General features: G+C 42.4%; 3 protein-coding genes across 4 annotated transcripts; 2 read left to right on the plus strand and 1 right to left on the minus strand.

Moving 5' to 3' along the window:
* Positions 1-181: 181 nt before the first annotated feature.
* LOC129858592 (uncharacterized) lies at positions 182-5,992 on the plus strand. Its single transcript, XM_055927917.1, has 5 exons — positions 182-368; positions 1,457-1,653; positions 5,410-5,477; positions 5,590-5,778; positions 5,872-5,992. Exons 1-5 carry the CDS (start codon positions 317-319, stop codon positions 5,990-5,992), a joined length of 627 nt encoding a protein of 208 aa, XP_055783892.1. The 5' UTR covers positions 182-316.
* On the plus strand, positions 5,880-13,172 carry LOC129857605 (uncharacterized). Its single transcript, XM_055926035.1, has 4 exons — positions 5,880-7,058; positions 7,229-7,354; positions 10,390-10,456; positions 10,823-13,172. Exons 1-3 carry the CDS (start codon positions 6,042-6,044, stop codon positions 10,447-10,449), a joined length of 1,203 nt encoding a protein of 400 aa, XP_055782010.1. The 5' UTR covers positions 5,880-6,041; the 3' UTR covers positions 10,450-10,456; positions 10,823-13,172.
* Positions 13,173-14,241: 1,069 nt separating this feature from the next.
* Positions 14,242-20,163, minus strand: LOC129857606 (nucleoside diphosphate-linked moiety X motif 17-like). 2 transcript variants are annotated; one of them, XM_055926037.1, is made up of 9 exons: positions 20,131-20,163; positions 19,610-19,701; positions 16,412-16,528; positions 16,071-16,254; positions 15,914-15,939; positions 15,657-15,749; positions 15,384-15,482; positions 15,112-15,248; positions 14,242-14,929 (listed from the first exon to the last, which is right to left on the minus strand). In XM_055926037.1, exons 2-9 carry the CDS (start codon positions 19,682-19,684, stop codon positions 14,758-14,760), a joined length of 903 nt encoding a protein of 300 aa, XP_055782012.1. In that variant the 5' UTR covers positions 19,685-19,701; positions 20,131-20,163; the 3' UTR covers positions 14,242-14,757. The 2 variants fall into 2 exon arrangements, with proteins under 2 accessions (XP_055782012.1, XP_055782011.1); XM_055926036.1 differs by lacking the exon at positions 20,131-20,163 and having other exon boundaries at positions 19,610-20,120.
* Positions 20,164-21,882: the final 1,719 nt, after the last annotated feature.

Genomic DNA, 21,882 nt, shown 5'->3' on the forward strand with positions numbered 1-21,882 from the left:
CTTGCTTCTCAAAGGTTTACAGCATCAAGGTGAAACTGATACTCCGATACTCCGATAAATCTTTCTGGCCACTGGTTGGCGTCATACACCACGAATATCTATATTTACGTTCTCTTCCAACGTGCACACTCATATTCTAGGGTCCGCCCCGCTCCATACACCTGTTCTACCTGCACAATTATCTGGATGATAAAATAACCGTTTCTTTCAGACAGAAATAGTTTCTCATCAAGAAAGCAACCAGGTTAATTCCCAACATCCACTGTGTGTATTTGTTTTTTCTTTTAAAAACGTTAGTGTACCTGTTTGATACATCATGGAGAAAAGACCAATCAAATTTGGGATTATTCTTACTTTGGCTGTTTCAGGTATGGCAGAAAACATATCTATCTATGTATCTATCTATGTATCTATCTACTCTTCCATGCATCTTAATTGATTGATTATACTAAAATATGTAGCCTATAACACATTTACACATTACATTTCTTTAAAGACTTCTGTTGTAGGGCAGTGATTCCCAACCAGGGGTACTAAGACCCCTGGAGGTACTTGGCCTATCCACAGAGGGTACTTGAGAAGACTCATGAGACCATAGGCCTACTGGTAAAATGCACATGGGGGGGTACTTCAGGGGTAATCCGGGCAGAGCAAAATTCTGTTGGTGAAACAGTAACCGAAAAAGGTTGGGAACCACTGTTGCATGGGAAGCATTGGACTGTGTTGTACTGTAACCTACACTTCTTAAACACCTACACTTGTTCTGGCTCGTGGTGCCCAAAACCCAATTAAGACACTTTATGTTGGTGTTTCCTTTAATTTGTCAGTAACCTGTATCTAAGTAAATCATACTTTGTGGTTTACGGAGAGTCAAACCTTATCAGCACACAACCAGAATAACACTTCTTCATGATTCTCTTGTCCCTGGCTGCTCTGGAGCCTTCTTGATGACATTTTTTTTAATTTTAAGTTGCTTCCTCAGGTGCCTCAAGTGATGCCAATATACTGGAGTTAAAACCCACACTGAGAAGATTTTTAAATCTTAGCAAAACATCTATCATAATCTGTCATAATGTATAAAATGTCTTCAGGGTTATGCAGTAGCAGAATAGTATTATGGATTTACAATCAACCCCACTCAATCAAATATTGGGATAAGACAAAACAACTTATTTCCTGCACAGAGAAAACACATTTGCAAACTTTGTTTTGGATTAAATTAGTCCAAATAATGCATTATTGCAGTGATTGAGATCACAGATGGTGATCCCCCTTTCAACTCAAAGTGTCTGTTTACAGATAATCATTTCCACAGTACAAGGCTACCTTTATTGGCTGTAATTGGCACTTCAATTAGTCAGTCTCTAAGGGTAATGGCAGTAATTTATTAGATGGCTGTGCAACAGTATTTCTGCTAATTCCCGAATTTCGGCTTGTTTCCCATTCTCCTGTACAGCACTCCTTTTCTTTGCTGATGTTGTGCCTGTTGCCCGTTTACGGAGGGCAACACCCAGCAGCAGTGACAAGACCACCCCAGCTACGCTGTCCGCATACTATTTATGCGTCAGAATCACCAACCAGATTTACACTGAGTCACTCAATAATCAAAGCTCTAAGGAGTACAAACAGCTGAGGAAACAGGTGGAACAGATGGTAAGAGTCTGTGTTTTTTTACTGCTCAAGTCTGTCCATAGAGCTTCAACTCATCACTCAGTCTATACCCACAAAATAACTCTTTGTCCTGCAGATACTTCATGCTTGCCAAAACAAGTCACCCACCATAGAAATATAATTAATAGAACGGGCGTCCCCATTCAAGTCAATTGTGGTAAATGGGTGGACTGGCGGCCATTGCAAGTGTACCCATTGGAGAAAAGCAGGTGTAACGGTCCTGACCTATTTTATGTTGTTTTTGTATGTGTTTATGGTCAGGGCGTGTGTTTTGGGTGGGCAGTCTATGTTTTCTGTTTCTATGTTGGTTTTGGGTTGCCTGGTATGGCTCTTAATTAGAGGCAGGTGTTTTAGGTTTTCCTCTAATTGAGAGTCATATTTAGGTAGGGTGTTCTCACTGTTTGTTTGTGGGTGATTGTCTTCCGTATCTGTGTTATGGTTTGCACCATACGGGACTGTTCGGTTGTTCGTTCGTTTATTTTGATGTAGTCTGTTTCCTGTCCGTAAGTGTTACGTTTAGTTATGTAAGTTTATGTTCAGGTTTCGTCTACTTCGTTTTCTTGTTTTGTATTTTTGAAAGTGTTTTGTTTTTTCGTGTTGCCATCATCGTTTTCAAATAAAGAGATGGCTTATTTCCCTAATGCTGCATTTTGGTCTGATGATCCTTCTCTCCTCTCCTCGTCCGAGGAAGAGGAGAACGACAGCCCTTACAGAATCACCCACCAAACTAGGACCAAGCGGCAAGGGAGTGCTCAACAGAGCAATAAGGACTCCTGGACTTGGGAGGAGATCCTGGATGGTAGAGGACCTTGGGCTCAGCCAGGGGAATATCGCCGTCCCAAGGAGGAGTTGGAAGCAGCGAAGGCTGAGAGGCGCTGGTATGAGGAGGCAGCGCGGCGACGCGGTTGGGAGCCCGTGAGTCAGACCCAAAAATTTCTTGGGGGGGGCACACGAGGAGTGTGGCAAAGCCGGGTAGGATACCCGAGCCAACTCCCCGTGCTTACCGTGGAGGTAGAAGGCGTCGTACTGGTAAGACACCGTGTTATGCGGTAAAGCGCACGGTGTCCCCAGTACGCGTGCTTAGCCCAGTGCGGGCTATTCCACCTTGCCGCACTGGGAGGGCTAAGTTGGGCATCGAGCTGGATGTCATGAAGCCGGCCCAACGCATCTGGCCACCAGTGCGTCTCCTCGGGCCGGCATACATGGCACCAGCCTTACGAGTGGTTTCCCCGGTTTGCCAGTATAGCCCAGTGCGGGCTATTCCACCTCGCCGCACTGGCAGGGCTACGGGCACCATTCAACCTGGTAAGGTTGGGCAGGCTCGGTGCTCAAGAGCACGTGTCCTCCTTCACGGTCCGGTAGACCCGGTGCCACCTCCATGTACCAGTCCTCCGGTGGCAGCCCCCCGTACCAGGCTGTCTCTCCGGGTTCTCTCTCCAGCTGTTTCCTCCTCTCCAGCGCAGCCAGTGCCTAGACCACGCACCAGGCTGTCTCTCCTTCTCCTCCCTACAGAGCCGTCCTGCCATGACCAGCCAGAGCCGTCCTGCCATGACCAGCCAGAGCCGTCCTGCCATGACCAGCCAGAGCCGTCCTGCCATGACCTGCCAGAGCCGTCCTGCCATGACCTGCCAGAGCCGTCCAGCCATGACCTGCCAGAGCCGTCCAGCCGGGGCCTGCCAGAGTCCCTCAGCCGGGGCCTGCCAGTCCCTCAGCCGGGGCCTGCCAGAGTCCCTCAGCCGGGGCCTGCCAGAGTCCCTCAGCCGGGACCTGCCAGAGTCCCTCAGCCGGGACCTGCCAGAGTCCCTCAGCCGGGACCTGCCAGAGTCCCTCAGCCGGGACCTGCCAGAGTCCCTCAGCCGGGACCTGCCCCTTGTCCCGGTGCTGCCCCTTGTCCCGGTGCTGCCCCTTGTCCCGGTGCTGCCCCTTGTCCCGGTGCTGCCCCTTGTCCCGGTGCTGCCCCTTGTCCCGGTGCTGCCCCTTGTCCCGGTGCTGCCCCTTGTCCCGGTGCTGCCCCTTGTCCCGGTGCTGGCCGTTCATTTAGGGGATGTTAGTTTTAGGGTGGTCATTGGGAGGGGAAGACAGAAGCGGGGAGTGACTATGGTGGTGTGGGGACAGCGTCCAGAGCCGGAGCCACCACCGTGGTCAACTGCCCACCCAGACCCTCCCCTGGACTTTGTGCTGGTGCGCCCGGCGTTCGCACCTTGAGGGGGGGGTTCTGTAACGGTCCTGACCTGTTTTATGTTGTTTTTGTATGTGTTTATGGTCAGGGCGTGTGTTTTGGGTGGGCAGTCTATGTTTTCTGTTTCTATGTTGGTTTTGGGTTGCCTGGTATGGCTCTTAATTAGAAGCAGGTGTTTTAGGTTTTCCTCTAATTGAGAGTCATATTTAGGTAGGGTGTTCTCACTGTTTGTTTGTGGGTGATTGTCTTCCGTATCTGTGTTATGTTTTGCACCATACGGGACTGTTCGGTTGTTCGTTCGTTTATTTTGATGTAGTCTGTTTCCTGTCCGTAAGTGTTACGTTTAGTTATGTAAGTTTATGTTCAGGTTTCGTCTACTTCGTTTTCTTGTTTTGTATTTTTGAAAGTGTTTTGTTTTTTCGTGTTGCCATCATCGTTTTCAAATAAAGAGATGGCTTATTTCCCTAATGCTGCATTTTGGTCTGATGATCCTCCTCTCCTCGTCCGAGGAAGAGGAGAACGACAGCCCTTACAGCAGGAAGTAAAAGCAGGAAGTGTACCCATCAATATATGCTGTGATTTGTTGATTTAACTCAACTGAAATTAAAAAAATACATTATATTGCATGAGCCACATTACTTAACATCATTTGAATGAACATTTCTATGGAAATTATTGCATCACAATATATGCGGTAAAAAAGTCAAGGGAACACAGATCGTGGGGTATAGAAGAATGACACTGGATTGGCGCACATTCAACAGATATGATCTAACAAAGTGGATATTCGTCAAATACGTCATGATTGATGTATATTAACAGGCCCACAATGTGGTTACTAAAGTCTAATTTTGATATATTTGACTGTTTTCGCTGCATAACATTTAGAAGTAGTCCCTTTCAGGCTTAGAAGAAGTGACTTCTAAGTGCTAACTCTTGTCCGTATAAGCCGGTAGCATAGCTAGCATACAATCAGTGGTAGACGTCAAAGTCGCTTTTAACTGTAATGCAGTTGATTGGTGATGATGACATGAAAATGTATTGGGGTTGACATCTATACAAGCATAATACACACATAGACAATAGCCTATATATGTAGGCACATTTTGCTGGTGAGCTTCGGGATCTTTCCCCCACGGCATTTTTCCCCCACACATTTCCATGGCATTTCCATTGTTTTGGTCAAGTTCCATTGACTTTTTTACTGCATTTATACCAAGCAACCATTGCGAGTGTACCAATGAGTTTACCTCTCAAATTGCCAGGGTTAGATGTTCCCAAGGCTGTTCTATTCATTTAATTTCTATGTCACCAACATCATCCGCTCTCCATCACCTAGCAGTGAGCACTGTTTTAACAGTAAACAGCAAAAACGAGCCATCGCTACTAGCTCACACTCCAGTTGACCCACTCCACTACACCATAGACAAGGATACTATAGATACCTCCCTTACAACCTGTTACAATATCCTCAATATTAAAACAAGTAAAGGTGTGCAGACATGCCTTGTAGGATAATACTAAAGTGCTCCTCTGATTGCTGTGTCTTTCTTTTTCAGATGGATGACGTCCACAGCGCTTTGCCAGAGTCTGACAAATATATGGGTGTATTTGATATAATCTTCAGGTGAGCTCTAATGCTGAATTTAAAATTCTGCCATTGAAAAAAAATAGCATTCTTAAGGACATTGACAATTCTACGTTATAATTGTTTTTGACAACTGGTCTCACTCTTGCAGTAATGGATCAGTCATTGCAAACTCGACATTAATGTTTGGGACTACATTCATGATCATTCCAACTTTGGTTAAAGGTCTACTTTCCACTCATATCCAATCAAATAAATCCAAAACCCTTGACCTGGACCTCACCTATACTGAAGGTAAAGAAGATGGCAACCTCATCTACTTCTGCTGTGTAGCAGCCTGGTTCATTTGGATGTTAAAAAAACGGTTTTGTAAATAGCTTAAACTGTTATTAGTAAAAATAAAGCAAATATAAATATGTTCTTTATTCCTTAGGTCAACTTCCAATAAAAGCCACACTACCTCTTGTAGCACGTACAACAGCAACCGTAACTTCCTCACCCCCATCTACCACAAATACCCCTGCAGCAACGACTACTACAGCTGCCTTAGTTAGTACGGCTAGCCGTTCAGGAAGGGTCGGGGATGGAACTGCATCTACAGCAATGATTTCATCTGGCAACATCACCAGTCTTGCAACAATTAGTATCACAAGTAGTCATACCCTCACAACCACCACCACTAGTCCTGACCAAAACAGTACAATTAGCAGCATTACCACTCATATTCCTGAAGACCATAACAGTACAATTAGCAGCATTACTACTCATATTCCTGAAGAACATAACTCTACAATTAGCAACATTACTACTCATATTCCTGAAGACCATAACAGTACAATTAGCAACATTACTACTCATATTCCTGAAGAACATAACTCTACAATTAGCAACATTACTACTCATATTCCTGAAGACCAAAACACTACAACTAGCAACATTACCACTCATATTCCTGAAGAACATAACTCTACAATTAGCAACATTACCACTCATATTCCTGAAGACCAAAACACTACAACTAGCAACATTACCACTCATATTCCTGAAGAACATAACTCTACAATTAGCAACATTACCACTCATATTCCTGAAGACCATAACAATACAATTAGCAGTATTACCACTCATATTCCTGAAGAACATAACACTACAATTAGCAACATAACCACCCCTGCTCCTGAAGACCACAACATTACAATTAGCAACATAACCAGCCCTAGTCCTGGGGACCATAACATAGCAATTAGCAACGTAAGCACCCATATTCCTGGAGACCATAACCATACAATTAGCAACACAACCACCCCTATTACCCCTAAAAATCCTCCCCAGACCAGTAGCACGACAGTCTTCCGTAAAACCTCTCCATTAACAACTACCTCGGGCCAATCTAACCCCCCAGTTGCCCCTACTGAGAGAGCAACAAGCAGGCATCAGGCTGCCACGGGCCAAACGACCAGTCATAAGAACACAGAGAATACGGAGGCGACACATAAGACCACAGAGAATGCTGCAGCTGTAGTTGCTGTGGGCGGAGAGGGAGTCCCAGAATGGGGGATCACTCTATTGATACTGGCTGCCCTGACCTTGTTAATCCTCCTTATTCTCCTAATACTGCTGGTGAGTACAAAAACAAACAGACACACAGATGCACACTGTTTATCCTTAAATGCATTGTAGACCTCCAATTTCTCAGAAACAGCCACAACCCTGCTATAACAGTTACAGTATGTCATGCTAAGGATGCCATTTTAAAAGTACTATGATTCTTGTCTTTTCTTGACCTTCAGCTAGTGTGGTTGTGCTGTCGGCAGAGATATGGAAGTTTCAGCCCATATAACCAGATCAACCACGGGGCAGACATCCAAATGTACTCCACACACAGCCGCTTCGAAGTGCCCAATGGCAAGCCTAATGTAAGTCCTATGTCTTGGCAGAGAGGCCAGATAGACACAGACTCGGAGTCTGCATTCAGCAGGTTGGCTATGGTTACTAAGACTGGCCGCTCTGCCTCAGTGTTAGATAGATGTCTCTTTGTGCCCTTCTGGTTTTGACCAGGGAAACCTGAGGCGTGGGAAACACTAGCCTTCCCCTCTACCCTCTCAGCCGAACTACCCCTGTAGCTTCCAGAGAGCGTTCCAAGCCATGTTCCTCCCCCCAAGCCACCTATTTTCATTGATGCACCAAGTTGCTTATCTTCGAAATCAAACCCCCACATACAGTGGGGGAAAAAAGTATTTAGTCAGCCACCAATTGTGCAAGTTCTCCCACTTAAAAAGCTGAGAGAGGCCTGTAATTTTCATCATAGGTACACTTCAACTATGACAGACAAAATGAGAATTTTTTTTCCAGAAAATCACATTGTAGGATTTTTAATGAATTTATTTGCAAATTATGGTGGAAAATAAGTATTTGGTCACCTACAAACAAGCAAGATTTCTGGCTCTCACAGACCTGTAACTTCTTCTTTAAGAGGCTCCTCTGTCCTCCACTCGTTACCTGTATTAATGGCACCTGTTTGAACTTGTTATCAGTATAAAAGACACCTGTCCACAACCTCAAACAGTCACACTCCAAACTCCACTATGGCCAAGACCAAAGAGCTGTCAAAGGACACCAGAAACAAAATTGTAGACCTGCACCAGGCTGGGAAGAGTGCATCTGTAATAGGTAAGCAGCTTGGTTTGAAGAAATCAACTGTGGGAGCAATTATTAGGAAATGGAAGACATACAAGACCACTGATAATCTCCCTCGATCTGGGGCTCCACGCAAGATCTCATCCCGTGGAGTCAAAATGATCACAAGAACGGTGAGCAAAAATCCCAGAACCACACGGGGGGACCTAGTGAATGACCTGCAGAGAGCTGGGACCAAAGTAACAAAGCCTACAATCAGTAACACACTACGCCGCCAGGGACTCAAATCCTGCAGTGCCAGACGTGTCCTCCTGCTTAAGCCAGTACATGTCCAGGCCCATCTGAAGTTTGCTAGAGAGCATTTGGATGATCCAGAAGAAGATTGGGAGAATGTCATATGGTCAGATGAAACCAAAATATAACTTTGGAGGACAAAGAATGCTGAGTTGCATCCAAAGAACACCATACCTACTGTGAAGCATGGGGGTGGAAACATCATGCTTTGGGGATGTTTTTCTGCAAAGGGACCAGGACGACTGATCCGTGTAAAGGAAAGAATGAATGGGGCCATGTATCGTGAGATTTTGAGTGAAAACCTCCTTCCATCAGCAAGGGCATAGAAGCTGAAACGTGGCTGGGTCTTTCAGTATGACAATGATCCCAAACACACCGCCCGGGCAACGAAGGAGTGGCTTCGTAAGAAGCATTTCAAGGTCCTGCAGTGGCCTAGCCAGTCTCCAGATCTCAACCCCATATAAAATCTTTGGAGGGAGTTGAAAGTCCATGTTGCCCAGCAACAGCCCCAAAACATCACTGCTCTAGAGGAGATCTGCATGGAGGAATGGGCCAAAATACCAGCAACAGTGTGTGAAAACCTTGTGAAGACTTACAGAAAACGTTTGATCTCTGTCATTGCCAACAAAGGGTGTATAACAAAGTATTGAGATAACCTTTTGTTATTGACCAAATACTTATTTTCCACCATAATTTGCAAATAAATTCATAAAAATTCTACAATGTGATTTTCTGGATTTTTCTTTCTCATTTTGTCTGTCATAGTTGAAGTGTACCTATGATGAAAATGACAGGCCTCTCTTATCTTTTTAAGTGGGGGAACTTGCACAATTGGTGGCTGACTAAATACTTTTTTCCCCCACTGTAAGCAGATGTTCTTGGTAGACCAGACAACCAATTAAACACAATCATCTGTGAGCTGTGACTTTGTAGCTTTAATCTTGCCTTGGGTACGTATGAGGGATGATACCAGAGTTATCATCCAAGGACCTTCCTGTATGGGGCATGTTACTCATCAATATGACTTTGAATGACTGGCAACACCATGATTTGACTGAACAAAGGTAGTGTTTATTGTGGACATAAAAAATATATATGCTCGATTGAGCTTTGAAAGGGATGCTAAATACAAATGCCATGGGATCTACCAACGTCAGGGAGAGTGAGATCTCTCCCTTAACACCAAACAAAAAGACAATTGACTGTACTAATGAGACTTGCATGTTCATCACACTGCAGTGCACACCTCAAGCACACACACACACATGAGAGGTTGTGAAGTGAGGAGGGAATTACTCAGGTTTTTTCTAGCGTTGATATGTATGCATCATAGATTTGCATCATGCATTTGTTTAGTTTTGGAAATGTACAGTTTGAGTTAACTTACACATTGCTTATATTCAATCTACTGTATAAGGATATTGTTGCGTATATGTGTTTATGCACTTCGTATAATTGTGTTACATTTACGTAGATATATTTTTTAATTATGTGTTGCTGCTAGCAGTGGTTTGAACATGTTTGTTATGTTGTTTTGAAAAGGGGACAGTGGAAGACATTGGAGGACTATTTGTTCACAGCCTCCAACTCTCCTTGATCAATTTATTGAGCATGGTCGTTCCGTACTAGTCTGCCAACATTTGCTCCAAGACTGACTAGCATATACTGAGAAGAGTGCCCCCTCTGTCACCTGTCTCTATGGCAACAGAGCAGCAGACAGACACATTGTAATCCACAACCACTCTGTTCTCTTTACATGACCTTCTCCTCCCAAAGCCCCTTTAATTGATGAATCACTGGTTTGATTTATTGTTGCAATTAAGCCGGGTGGATGTCTTTCAGGCTTTGTTAACTAAGGCTTTAGAACAGACGGACATCTGCAAGATAAGCTAACATTGCAGTTCTATACAACAGGTCAAAACAGACTGCAAAATTCATTTTGCCTGTAAATTATTTTGTGTGCAGTATTATCTTTAGACTGTTTTACACCTTTGATGAGATGATACTTTCTCTGATACAGGACGAAATGGGGGGACCATCGAAAAACCGAACAGGGATGTATGTGGTGAACGAGTACTGACACACAGGTACAGTAGGTGACACACTTTCTGTATGCTTATGTACTTCAGTTGTACTATCAGGTAGACAACAGAGGAAGTGTAGTTTCATGTTTTCAATTCCAGGAGACAATCTCCCCTGAATGCTTTCTTTCCTTCCATACATCAGGGATGGGGTTCAATGAGAGGTTTGAATAGGTAGACTACTGATTATTGTAGATATAGGTGTGTAGAGATGTGTCAACATACATATTGATTAAACACATTGAAATAACTTCCTAAGAAAACACATCGCTCATGTAATGTTGAAGATACTGTATATATTTAATTGAAGTAATTTACTGTTTTTACGATTGGTTGTTTTTGTTGTCCCTTCCCTACTTCTCTTTCCTCCAGAAGCTCCAGTCAATTGGGTAGGAAGACCATCTGAAATGGCCTTATGAAGTAATATGCACGGGAGCAATGACAATTCTGTACAAATGGTCCAATTATCTCTGAAGTATCTGAATGAAGATCATGGCGTTGGCTTACTGATTGTAATTTCAACCTGTAATATTCAAATCAAATCACATTTATTTATGAAGCCCTTTTTACATCAGCTGATGTCACAAAGTGCTATACAGAAACCCAGCCTAAAACCCCAAACAGCAAGCAATGCAGATGTTCTAATGTTATTTTATTCCTAATGTTTTTACCAGTGGAGGCTGCTGAGGGGAGGACAGCTCATAATAATAGCCGGAATGGAGTCAATGGAATGGTATCAAAGACATCAAACACGTGGTTTCCATGTGGTTGTTACCATTCCATTGACTCCATTTGTATTTCGTATTATTCTGTACGTAAATCCGAGGCACTCCATTTAGTATATGTTACTCCTCCCCGACCAACCTCCCTACTTTAGTTTCTGTTTAAAGTAACCAGGCCATTGAAAGGTATCATATGTCTTGACGTGCTCCGAAATACATCAATTATGTTTCTAATAGCTCTGAGGCCAGGCTGGCCATTTTGGCTTCCTTGTGGTAATGGGTTGAGTTATATTTTCCGTCTTTACTGAAGGCAAGCTTAACCTTTGTAAAAAAGAAAGCTGATCCTAGATCAGTAAATGGGGTCAAAATATGTATCCTGCAATTAACATTTAAGAAGAATGAGTAAGGGTGCCACTAAGGACAATACCCTATCAGGTACAGTTAACAAGAAGTTAATTGTTTTCAAAGACTGTAAATCAAACCTTTTTACTTGGGCTGAGAGATCCAGATCTAATTCCATTCCGCATGTAAGACATGTTTTGAGATAGGAAACTAGCATGCCAAGAAGTTAACTATTCCACAAACCCAACCCAGTGAGTAAAACACCAATGTTATGTATATTTGACAATCTGATTAAATACATCCACCATTATTAAAAAAATCTGTGAGATGTAACTATCTGTAAACATTTGAAGTCACCGTGCATTGGAGCTTTAAACTTTGCATGAAAAAAATCCAAATAATTTTGGGATTAAATATTGTAAATAATAAATCAAGTTTGTTAGATTGTTATGGGCAGAAGTGGTTTGGATGCATTCATGGTTTGTAAAAGAGTTGGATGATTCTGTTCATCAGGGGAACTGAAGCTAGGGCAGAACAGACATGCCTCTGTTTGTATCTAAGCCTGCCCTCATCCCCTGGCTTTTCTTTCTTTTATTCTTTGTGTGAAAGGAACAAGTAAATAGATATCTAGATAACGTGCTTTACAGTTAGGCTGGGTGTGGCGGTGTGATAAAGAATAAGGTACTGTATTAAATTACGAAATTAGTCAGACTCCATAAAATGTATTTACTCAAACTTTGTCCATTATATGCAAGTCAGCGTGTATTAAAAGGGCAACACCTCTTTCTGCTATTTTGGCCAATGGGCTAGGTTTAACATAAAAAGTTGACATATGGGTGTCCTGGTAACAGATACATAACATTCATGATAATCAGCTACCAAGTGACATTGAGAATTGAAGACTTACATTTTTCAAGGTGTGCAGTACAAACCGCATTCTTATCCAAAATGCATGAGGTGTATGTCCCTTCCTCTCCATATCCCCTAACTGTATATATGTATTAGATATGCCTTTCTACAGTTGCATTGTATATTTTTCCAGGGAAACGTCACAGTGGTTGCTGTTAGTAATACTGTTCAGCAGGAAGATCAATCAATCAGAGATAAACTTTCAACCAAAACAAATAAGATCACAAAATCAGACAAGTGACACACTATGAAGATAAGACAATCTAGAAAATATAACATACAGTAATATCATGACATCACCAATACAGACAATACACTGGCAAGGAAATGTGGCATCAAGACTTGATTATACCTTGAATGCCCTGCCACATACTTGCCCACTGGAATGCCCAGTGCCCACTGCTATTGGCACAGAGGGTGTGGTGCTCCTAATACTGACAACAGGTCCGATTACCTCTGCATGGTAAAAGCCAGGACAGTTCGGGAAAAATGGGATAGTTCAGAATCTGATGAAGATTATGCTCCCAACTCTTTCCATCTAAATGTTATTCCTAGTGACATTAAAATGTAATGACTTATGATGAATTGGAGAAAACAAAAAACCTTCCCATTTTTTTACTGTGAATTCTGACTGGTTGATGTTGTGAATTGTGTCCCTAATTTAACGCACCAATTGTAGTCACTTAGTTAATTAGTTACTGTAGAAAACTGTTATAAAACTTCTTTACATTTCATTACTACACCCCACCCCATACCCCTCCACCATTTAACATTCAAGACTTCGCTTTGAAATTGGTCGATTTGCGTTCAAATGATCAACCATGAGACTGCAACGCAGTAACAGTAGCTGTTAAATCCTACATAAACAGCTGACACACCAAGGCTGCTTCACAAAGGCAGCCCAATTTTGATTATTATTTTTCCCACTAATTGGTCTTTGGAACAATCAGATCAGCTCTGAAAAATATCTGATGTGATTGGTCAAAGACCAATTGGTAGGAAAAATATCAGAATTGGGCTGTATGTCTAAATGCAGCCAAAGAACAAAGTAAGCATATTTCCCAGTAGCTTATCCATGGGTGAGGTTGCCATAATGTACAGTATATTAATCTGGGTGTGGGTGAAAAGAGGTTTCGTTATATGACACACACACCTTCCACTTATGACATATAAAAATTTAGTCTTTAAATGCTAATTATTGAATCACTGCAAAAAATATTGGATATCTTCAGTTGAAAGTACAATACCATATTTATGTGTTAATCTTTACAATGAAGACTTAACCTAACTAACTGAGACCTAACTTCTGTCTGAGTATAGTAAAAAAATAAAAAAAATAAACATTGTAAATATGCTGGTTGACGCAGCCGGCCGCGACCGGGAGGTCCGTGGGGCGACGCACAATTGGGCTAGCGTCGTCCGGGTTAGGGAGGGTTTGGCCGGTAGGGATTTCCTTGTCTCATCGCGCTCCAGCGACTCCTGTGGCGGGCTGGGCGCAGTGCGCGCTAACCAAGGGGGCCAGGTGCACGGTGTTTCCTCCGACACATTGGTGCGGCTGGCTTCCGGGTTGGAGGCGCGCTGTGTTAAAGAAGCAGTGCGGCTTGGTTGGGTTGTGCCTCGGAGGACGCATGGCTTTCGACCTTCGTCTCTCCCGAGCCCGTACGGGAGTTGTAGCGATGAGACAAGATAGTAATTACTAGCGATTGGATACCACGAAAATTGGGGAGAAAAGGGGATAAAATGTATTTAAAAAAATAATAATAATAAAAAAAAAAAAATGCTGGTTGAGGAAAATAATTACATTTAGAAACATTTAAATATTTTTATACATTTTTATTTAACCAGGCGAGTCAGTTAAGAACACATTATTATTTACAAGTCAAGATAATTATGTAAACTTAAATCAGAATTCTGATTGTTTTGCGCTTGTTTCCAAACGTGAAATCACTGTGTAGGCTATGCATTGCCATCTTGTGGCTTCAAGGCGCAAATGGAATATAATGATCATAAAAGCATCTGCAGTATAAATCCACTTTGTTCATAACATTTCATCACTAACAACAACACCCTTGCAATAAAAACTGTTCTTACGCACAACATTGATAGCTCATGCAAAGCCCTCAAACAGCCATATAAGACTTGTAGGTGTTGCTGTAGATATTAAAGGGATAGTTCACCCAAAGTTCATTATTGGTTAATACATACAAGATTTTTTGAAAGATGATAGTTCACTTTAGGTGACCTTCACCGGTTAAGGCAAACTCCAGGAAGTGATGTCATACTCCAGGAAGTCACTTCATCACAGGGCTAGACGTCCAGGTTTAGTGAAGACAGTTAACATCGGGTCCCCTGTCCCTCCAGGTTCTTAAGCCAGAGCTCCAGGGCGTATTTGGTACCAGTGCTGACACGCTCCACATCTTCTCCGCTATTCGGGGCCCGGTTACACAAAACAGACAATGGCAAAATTGACTCACTGAGCCCACCTTCCGGAGAGACCTCCAATACACTGCAGAACCAACACCACAGAAACAAAATACCAACATTGTTAAGAGGAACCCAATGAAATAATTCATGTCAGAGGAAATTAGCCCAGTAAAACTTTTTTCACAAATACTTATCAATGGTACACTATATAATCAATTTTTTCTGTTTATGTTTTGAGTGCATTACTTTGTGGATGTGATGTACCTTATGGTTGGAGCCAGGCCCTCCAACGGTGTCACAGAACCCTCCTCTCCGTCCACGTAGGACACGATGGCCTTGACCAGCGAGGCGTCCACCCACAGACAGCCACTGACCTCAGCAGGCTCGGGGTGCAGAGAGGCCTAGAACAAAGATAGTCTTTAGTGAGTCAGAGGCCTTCTCTTTGATTTGGCTTTGTGTGCCTTTAATGATAACACCAGAAAGGAATATGGACAGGCAGACAGATAGACAGACATACAGGACAGTGAGGCAGATACCTGGAGCTGCTGGTGTGTGAGGGAGGTGTTTAGGAGCATGTAAGTGACCACATGGTGCCTCTGTGGCATTCCTCTGCTCAGCATGGGTGGAAAAACTGACTGTGAAGAGAAACAGAACATGAGCAAACAGGACTGTCAAACAAATCAGAATGTATCAAATGTCTGTGGAATTGTGGCCAGTAGATTTTTTCTAATGCATTTACATATTATTATTATTTAACAAACTATTCCCTGGACCTAGAAATGTGATGTGTAGTGGCAGTGATTTCCCACCTCCCAGAGCCCCAGCAGCTGAGCTGAGACGTCTCCAGGGTCCAGCTTCAGTCCTGTCTCCTCCCTCAGCTCCCTCAGCCCTGCGTCCAGGAGCTGACAAACAAGAGAGATATGAGGCAAACACACACACCAAGCTTGATTGAAGGGAATTGACCCCAGAGACCATGAGGGTGTTGAAACCACAGGCAAAGACACTTATGGGGAATAATCAATTTTATCTTCCACTGTTTAATAGCTATAGCAACTAGAAACGTTACCCTCTCATCCAGTTCCACATGGCCACCTGAAAAAATGAAAACAAATCACCCTTTCAATATCAGGAAACAACACTAAAGTTAATTGGGTTACCCAAAGTGTCGTTCTATGGAATGCTATTTCATTTTAAAAGGTTACTTCCGCAGAAAGATGCCATACCTGGTGGAACCCACACATTGGGGAAAATGCGGAGACTGGACCCCCGTCGAGTTAACAACACCTTCTGATTGGCTGACTGCAAAAGAATAGCAACCCCCACGTCCACTCCGCGGCTCTGAACATCCAATGGGATTGCAGCTGCCTCTGCGACAGACAGATACTTGAAGGGGCAAAAGGTTGCCCTCTGAGAAAAAAACAAATATCAACCAAATAAACTCAAACATTTTCCATTACACTTTTTTCAGTCAAACAACAATTATTTATATGGGATGTGGCCACAACTGATAAAACAATTAAACCTATAATTTTATTAAATTGAATGTATTCCGTTGAGCCATTACCTTTAGAGGAATTCCTCTCCCCTTCTCGCAGTCACACAGTATAAAGCGATTGTTCTCCAAAGAACACTTCACCTCCACCTCATCATCAAGAGTCTCTGTAAAATGACCTGTTATGCTCTAACAGAAAATTAAGTGTTAAAAAAATATGTTTTTTTTAACTGTTGCATAATTCACCTCATATAACAACCTTTGAAGAATCGGCAACTACAAGAATAAAGGCTAACCATTTATCTAAATGACTTGATTTCAATGTATTTTGGAGGGGAAAGTACTGGGCCTGGTATGGGTCCATTCAGTCATTGTTTTTTGGTTATCAATATACAAATCCTGATAATGGATGGCAATCTTTGGCCCATAGATTAAGGAAATATACACTATATATACAAAAGTATGTGGACGCCCCTTCAAATTAGTGGATTTGGCTATTTCAGCCGCACCTGTTGCTGACAGGTGTATAAAATCGAGCACACAGTAATTTAATCTCCATAGATAAACATTGTCAGTAGAATGGCCTTACTGAAGAGCTCAGTAAGTCACCGTCATAGGACGCCACCTTTCCAACAACTCAATTCGTCAAATTTCTGCCCTGCTAGAGCTGCCCCGGGCAACTCTACAGTGGCAAGAAAAAGTACGTGAACCTTTAGGAATTACCTGGATTTCTTGTCTATATTGAATAGATCATTTAAACATTCAGTGTAGGTTGGAAAAAGTATGTGAACCCCTAGGCTAATGACTTCTACAAAAGCTAACTGGAGTCATCAATGAGACAAGATTGGAGATGTTGGTTAGAACTGCCTTGTCCTATAAAAAAACAACATTTGAGTTTGCTATTCACAAGAAGCATTGCCTCATGTGAACCATGCCTTGACCAAAAGAGATGTTAGAATACCTACGATTAAGAATTGTTGACTTGCATAAAGCTGGAAAGGGTTACAAAAGTATCTCTAAAAGCCTTGATGTTCATCAGTCCACAGTAAGACAAATTGTCTATAAATTGAGAAAGTTCAGCACTGTTGCTAATTTCCCTAGGAGTGGCAATCCTGCAAAGATGACTGCAAAAGCACAGCGCAGAATGCTCAATGAGGTTTATGAAGAATCCTAGTGTCAGCTAAAGACTTACAGAAATCTCTGGAACATGCTAACATCTCTGACAAGTCTACGATATGTAAAACACTAAACAAGAATGGTGTTCATGGGAGGACACCACAGAAGAAGCCACTGCTGTCCCAAAAAAACACTATTGCAAGTCTGAAGTTTGCAAAAGTGCAACTGGCAAAATATTCTGTGGATAGATGAAACTACAGTTGCGTTGTTTGGAAGGAACACACAACACTATGTGTGGAGGAAAAAAGGCACAGCACACCAACATCAAAACCCTCCACCAAAAAGTATGGTGGAGGGAGCATCATGGTTTGGGGCTGCTTTGCTGCCTCAGGGCCTGGACAGCTTGCCATCACTGACGGAAAAATTAATTCATAAGTTTATCAAGACATTTGGCAGGAGAATGTTAGGCTATCTGTCTGTCAATTGAAGCTCAACAGAAGTCAGGTGATGCAACAGGACAACGACCCAAAACACAGAAGTAAATCAACAGAATGGCTTCAACAGAAGAAAATACGCCTTCTGGAGTGGCCCAGTCAGAGTCCTGACCTCAACCCGATTGAGATGCTGTGGCATGACCTCAAGAGAGCAGTTCACACCAGACATCCCAAGAATATTGCTTAACTAAAACAGTTTGGTAAAAAGGAATGGTCCAAAATTCCTCCTGATCGTTGTGCAGGTCTGATCCGCAACTACAAAAAATGTTTGGTTGAGGTTATTGGAGAGTCAACCAGTTATTGAATCCAAGGTTTCACATACTTTGTCCACCCTGCACTGTGAGTGTTTACAGTGTGTGTTCAATAAAGACATGAAAACATATCATTGTTTGTGTGTTATTAGTTTAAGCAGAGTGTCTATTGTTGTGACCTAGATGAAGATCAGATCAAATTTTATGACCAATTTATGCAGAAATCCAGGTATTTCCAAAGGGTTCACATACTTTTTCTTGCCACTGTAAGTGCTGTTATTGTGAAGTGGAAACGTCTAGGAGCAACAACGCGAAGTGGTAGGCCACACAAGCTCATAGAACGGGACTGCCGAGTGCCGAAGCACGTAGTGCGTAAAAAACTGTCTGTCCTAAGTTGCAAGACTCAGTACCTAGTTCCAAACTGCCTCTGGAAGCAAAATCAGAACTGTTCGCCGGGAGCTTCATGAAATGGGTTTCCATGGCCGAGCAGCTGCACATAAGCCTAAAATCACTAAGTGTCGGCTGGAGTGGTGTAAAGCTTGCCACCATTTGACTCGGGAGCAGTGGAAATCCATTCTCTGGAGTGATGAATCATGCTTCACCATCTGGCAGTCCGACAGATGAATCTGGGTTTGGAGGATGCCAGAAGAACGCTACCTGCCCCAAAGCATAGTGCCAACTATAAAGTTTGGAGGAGGAATAATGGTCTGTGGCTGTTATTCATGGTTTGGGCTAGGCCCCTTAGTTCCAGTGAATGGAAATCTTAACGCTACAGCATACAATGACATTCCAGATGACTCTGTGCCTCCAACTTTGTGGCAACAGTTTGGGGAAGACCCTTTCCTGTTTCCGCATGACAATGCTCCCGTGTATAAAGGGAGGTCCATACAAAAATAGTTTGTTGAGATCGGTGTGGAAGAACTTGACTGGCCGGCAGAGCCCTGACCTAAACCCCATCGAACAGCTTTGGGATGAATTGGAACGCCGACTGCGAGCCCAACATCAGTGCCCGACCTCACTAATGCTCGTGGCTAAATAGAAGCAAGTCCCTGCAGCAATGTTCCAACAGCTAGTGGAAAGCCTTCCTAGAAGAGTGGAGGCTATTATTGAAGTGGAGCAGAGGGAGGGAGGAGAGGGGGCACAAACTCCATAGTAATGCCCATGATTTTGCAATTAGATGTTTGATGTGAAGTTGTCACATACTTTTGGTCATGTAGTGTATATGTACAGAATTATTGTTTTATTTTGTATTTAACCTTTTAATTTGGGTGACCTACCCCTTTAAAATGGTACTACAGTAAAACCAAACACTACCATAGCCCCTCGTTTTGATAAATTCCACGTGACATTGGCATTTGGCTAGTGTTGAAGCGACAACAAAGCAAAAACATAGCACATGCACAACTGACCTGTACAAAACTGGCACATTGCGGTGCGACATTATTCTTCGACAGATGAACCAGAATTTTCGTGACTTTTTCCATGGTTGTCAATTATTCTCCTTATTGATAGATACAGTAGTTTAATGCAGGTGACAGTTGGCTAGCCTGATTTACAAAACAATTTGTCAAATAATCCTGCGAGCGATAACAAATCAGATTTCTGATAGCAATATAAGAATGGCAATGCACGTTAGCTAGCTAGCTAATATTACCACATTACACATTTGTTCAAATGAGTAGCGCAATTGACATCCCACTGCAGTTAACTGAAGTATTGACAACCAAGTTAACTCTATAGCTAGCCGTTATGCTGATCAATTCCCAAGCTGTATTAGCTAACTATCTATCCAGTGGTCTCCTGCCTTGTTAACTAGGTGGACGGTTCATGCAACAAAATTGTTTCCTGCCCACTGTTCTTCTTAGTTTCTATGGCTGGCTGTCATGTCCAAGGAATATAAACACAAATGTACACGTAGCTAGCTACCTACATTCATTGGCTACATCGAAATCACATGTGGCTCTTCTTCTTCTTTGGTTTACATATGGCGGTTCGCAACCAACTTAAATGTTCTTTACCGCAACACACTGGACTGGAGTGTGGACCAGAGAAAAGGAAAGTCTAAAAACTCTAAATCCTACCCACTATTCTCATCTCCTGAAAATTCCACCCCAAAAACATATTTTTGTATTTTTTTCCTTAGTCCATTGCTGATATCAAAATGTGTTGCATGTCATCAATAAGGTTTTAAAGATATACAGTATAACTTTCACAATACAGAAATACAGCTGATATGATGCATTATGAATCATATGATGGAAAAGACAACATCATGTGATGCAAAATGCATCATACCTTCTGTATTTCTGTATTTTGAAAGAATGCTGACAATGTAAAAAAAAAAAAAGATGAATGAAACCTATACCGAAAGATAGGTTTTGGGTGTAGTTTTCCTTTAAGGAAACTAACATGTTTAAATACTGAAGATTTTCTCGGCTATTAGCTTAAGCTTGACCCTTCTATACCATTGTAGCTCAGTTGGTAGAGCATGGTGCTTGTAATGCCATGGTTGTGGGTTTGATTCTCTGGACCACCCATACATAAAATGTATGCACAAATGACAAAGTTGCTTTAGATAAAAGCATCTGCTAAATGACATATATTATATATTTGCCCTTAAATCTGATAACAATCCCTCCCATTGTGCTGGCACTGAAATAACACGTTTCCCATTGTCTCCATCTTCTCCTGACAGTGATCACACCCAGGCAGATGTTTTGTACTGTTGAGCTTTGTGTGTCCCAGAGCCTTGTGATTCAACGTTCCTCCCTTCTCTCTCGACCTGAGGGCCTCCCTGCCCTCACATTGTCCTGGATCTTACACAGGAGTCTTCCCTTTCCCTCCCTATTCCACAATTCTTGTCATTTGTTTTGAATGTCATTCTCAAGTCTTAGCAGTCAAGTCAAAAATCAAGACAGGCAAGTCCGAGTCAAGTCTCAAGTCCTAAAATTTGAGTTTCGAGTCCAATGTGCTGTTCACCAAATGTAATACAATTTCATATTTTTAACAAGAGTAATAGTTAGTATATTACATTTAAGCAAATCATGAATGCTTTTAAAAATATATATATTTATTATTTTCCAAATAAACTTTATTTCAATGGAAATACATGGGTAGCCATGTATTTCGATCGACTATCGAGGATCGCTAGTAGGGCGCAATCGGGCGATGTAAGCTTTTACACAATCGCCCAACCTTAACACGCGCACACTCTCTCTCTCTCTGTGTGGTTACAGTAGGCTAACATATGTCAATGGTTTTCAGAACAGCAGTAACATCAGGCAGGATTTAGGCTACATGTAGCTCAATCTTGGGTGCAATGATCACGTTCCCGCACTGACTGCTGTGTGGAGGCTCATTGATTTAATGTTACGTTAAGTTATATATAGCTGTCGGCTATATTCGCCACGACTTATCGTTCTTTGTGCAGCTTCAAATGTCGAACAAAGTTGGAAGTTGTTGCGCCTCCGTCTGTAATTTTCTTCCCACATGTTTTGCAAGTTGGAATCTGTTTTTTGTTGACTACAGTGTAGTCTTTATATCCGACCATAATAATTTGGAGTATCATCTTTCCAAGGGCTCCGTCTGAATTCACCCACCAATGTTCCTCTGCACTGCCACGCACAACTTTTTCTCAGCTGGCACAATTTGATTGGCTGCTGTCCGATTCAAGTTGTTATCC

The sequence above is a fragment of the Salvelinus fontinalis genome, chromosome 6 (genome assembly GCF_029448725.1).
Source record: "Salvelinus fontinalis isolate EN_2023a chromosome 6, ASM2944872v1, whole genome shotgun sequence".
In the NCBI taxonomy this organism is placed as follows: domain Eukaryota; kingdom Metazoa; phylum Chordata; class Actinopteri; order Salmoniformes; family Salmonidae; genus Salvelinus; species Salvelinus fontinalis.

Excerpts from the sequence above, each read along its gene's own strand:
- LOC129858592 (XM_055927917.1), top strand. The coding sequence starts at position 317 with ATGGAGAAAAGACCAATCAAATTTGGGATTATTCTTACTTTGGCTGTT. Across the intron at positions 369-1,456 it reads TCTTACTTTGGCTGTTTCAG|CACTCCTTTTCTTTGCTGAT; the intron begins GTATGGCAGAAA and ends TCTCCTGTACAG. Across the intron at positions 5,779-5,871 it reads TTCTGCTGTGTAGCAGCCTG|GTCAACTTCCAATAAAAGCC; the intron begins GTTCATTTGGAT and ends TTTATTCCTTAG.
- LOC129857605 (XM_055926035.1), top strand. The coding sequence starts at position 6,042 with ATGATTTCATCTGGCAACATCACCAGTCTTGCAACAATTAGTATCACA. Across the intron at positions 7,059-7,228 it reads TTATTCTCCTAATACTGCTG|CTAGTGTGGTTGTGCTGTCG; the intron begins GTGAGTACAAAA and ends CTTGACCTTCAG. Across the intron at positions 7,355-10,389 it reads TGCCCAATGGCAAGCCTAAT|GACGAAATGGGGGGACCATC; the intron begins GTAAGTCCTATG and ends TCTCTGATACAG.
- LOC129857606 (XM_055926037.1), bottom strand. The coding sequence starts at position 19,684 with ATGGAAAAAGTCACGAAAATTCTGGTTCATCTGTCGAAGAATAATGTC. Across the intron at positions 15,940-16,070 it reads CAATGTGTGGGTTCCACCAG|GTGGCCATGTGGAACTGGAT; the intron begins GTATGGCATCTT and ends TCATTTTTTCAG. Across the intron at positions 15,750-15,913 it reads ATGTGGAACTGGATGAGAGG|CTCCTGGACGCAGGGCTGAG; the intron begins GTAACGTTTCTA and ends CTTGTTTGTCAG.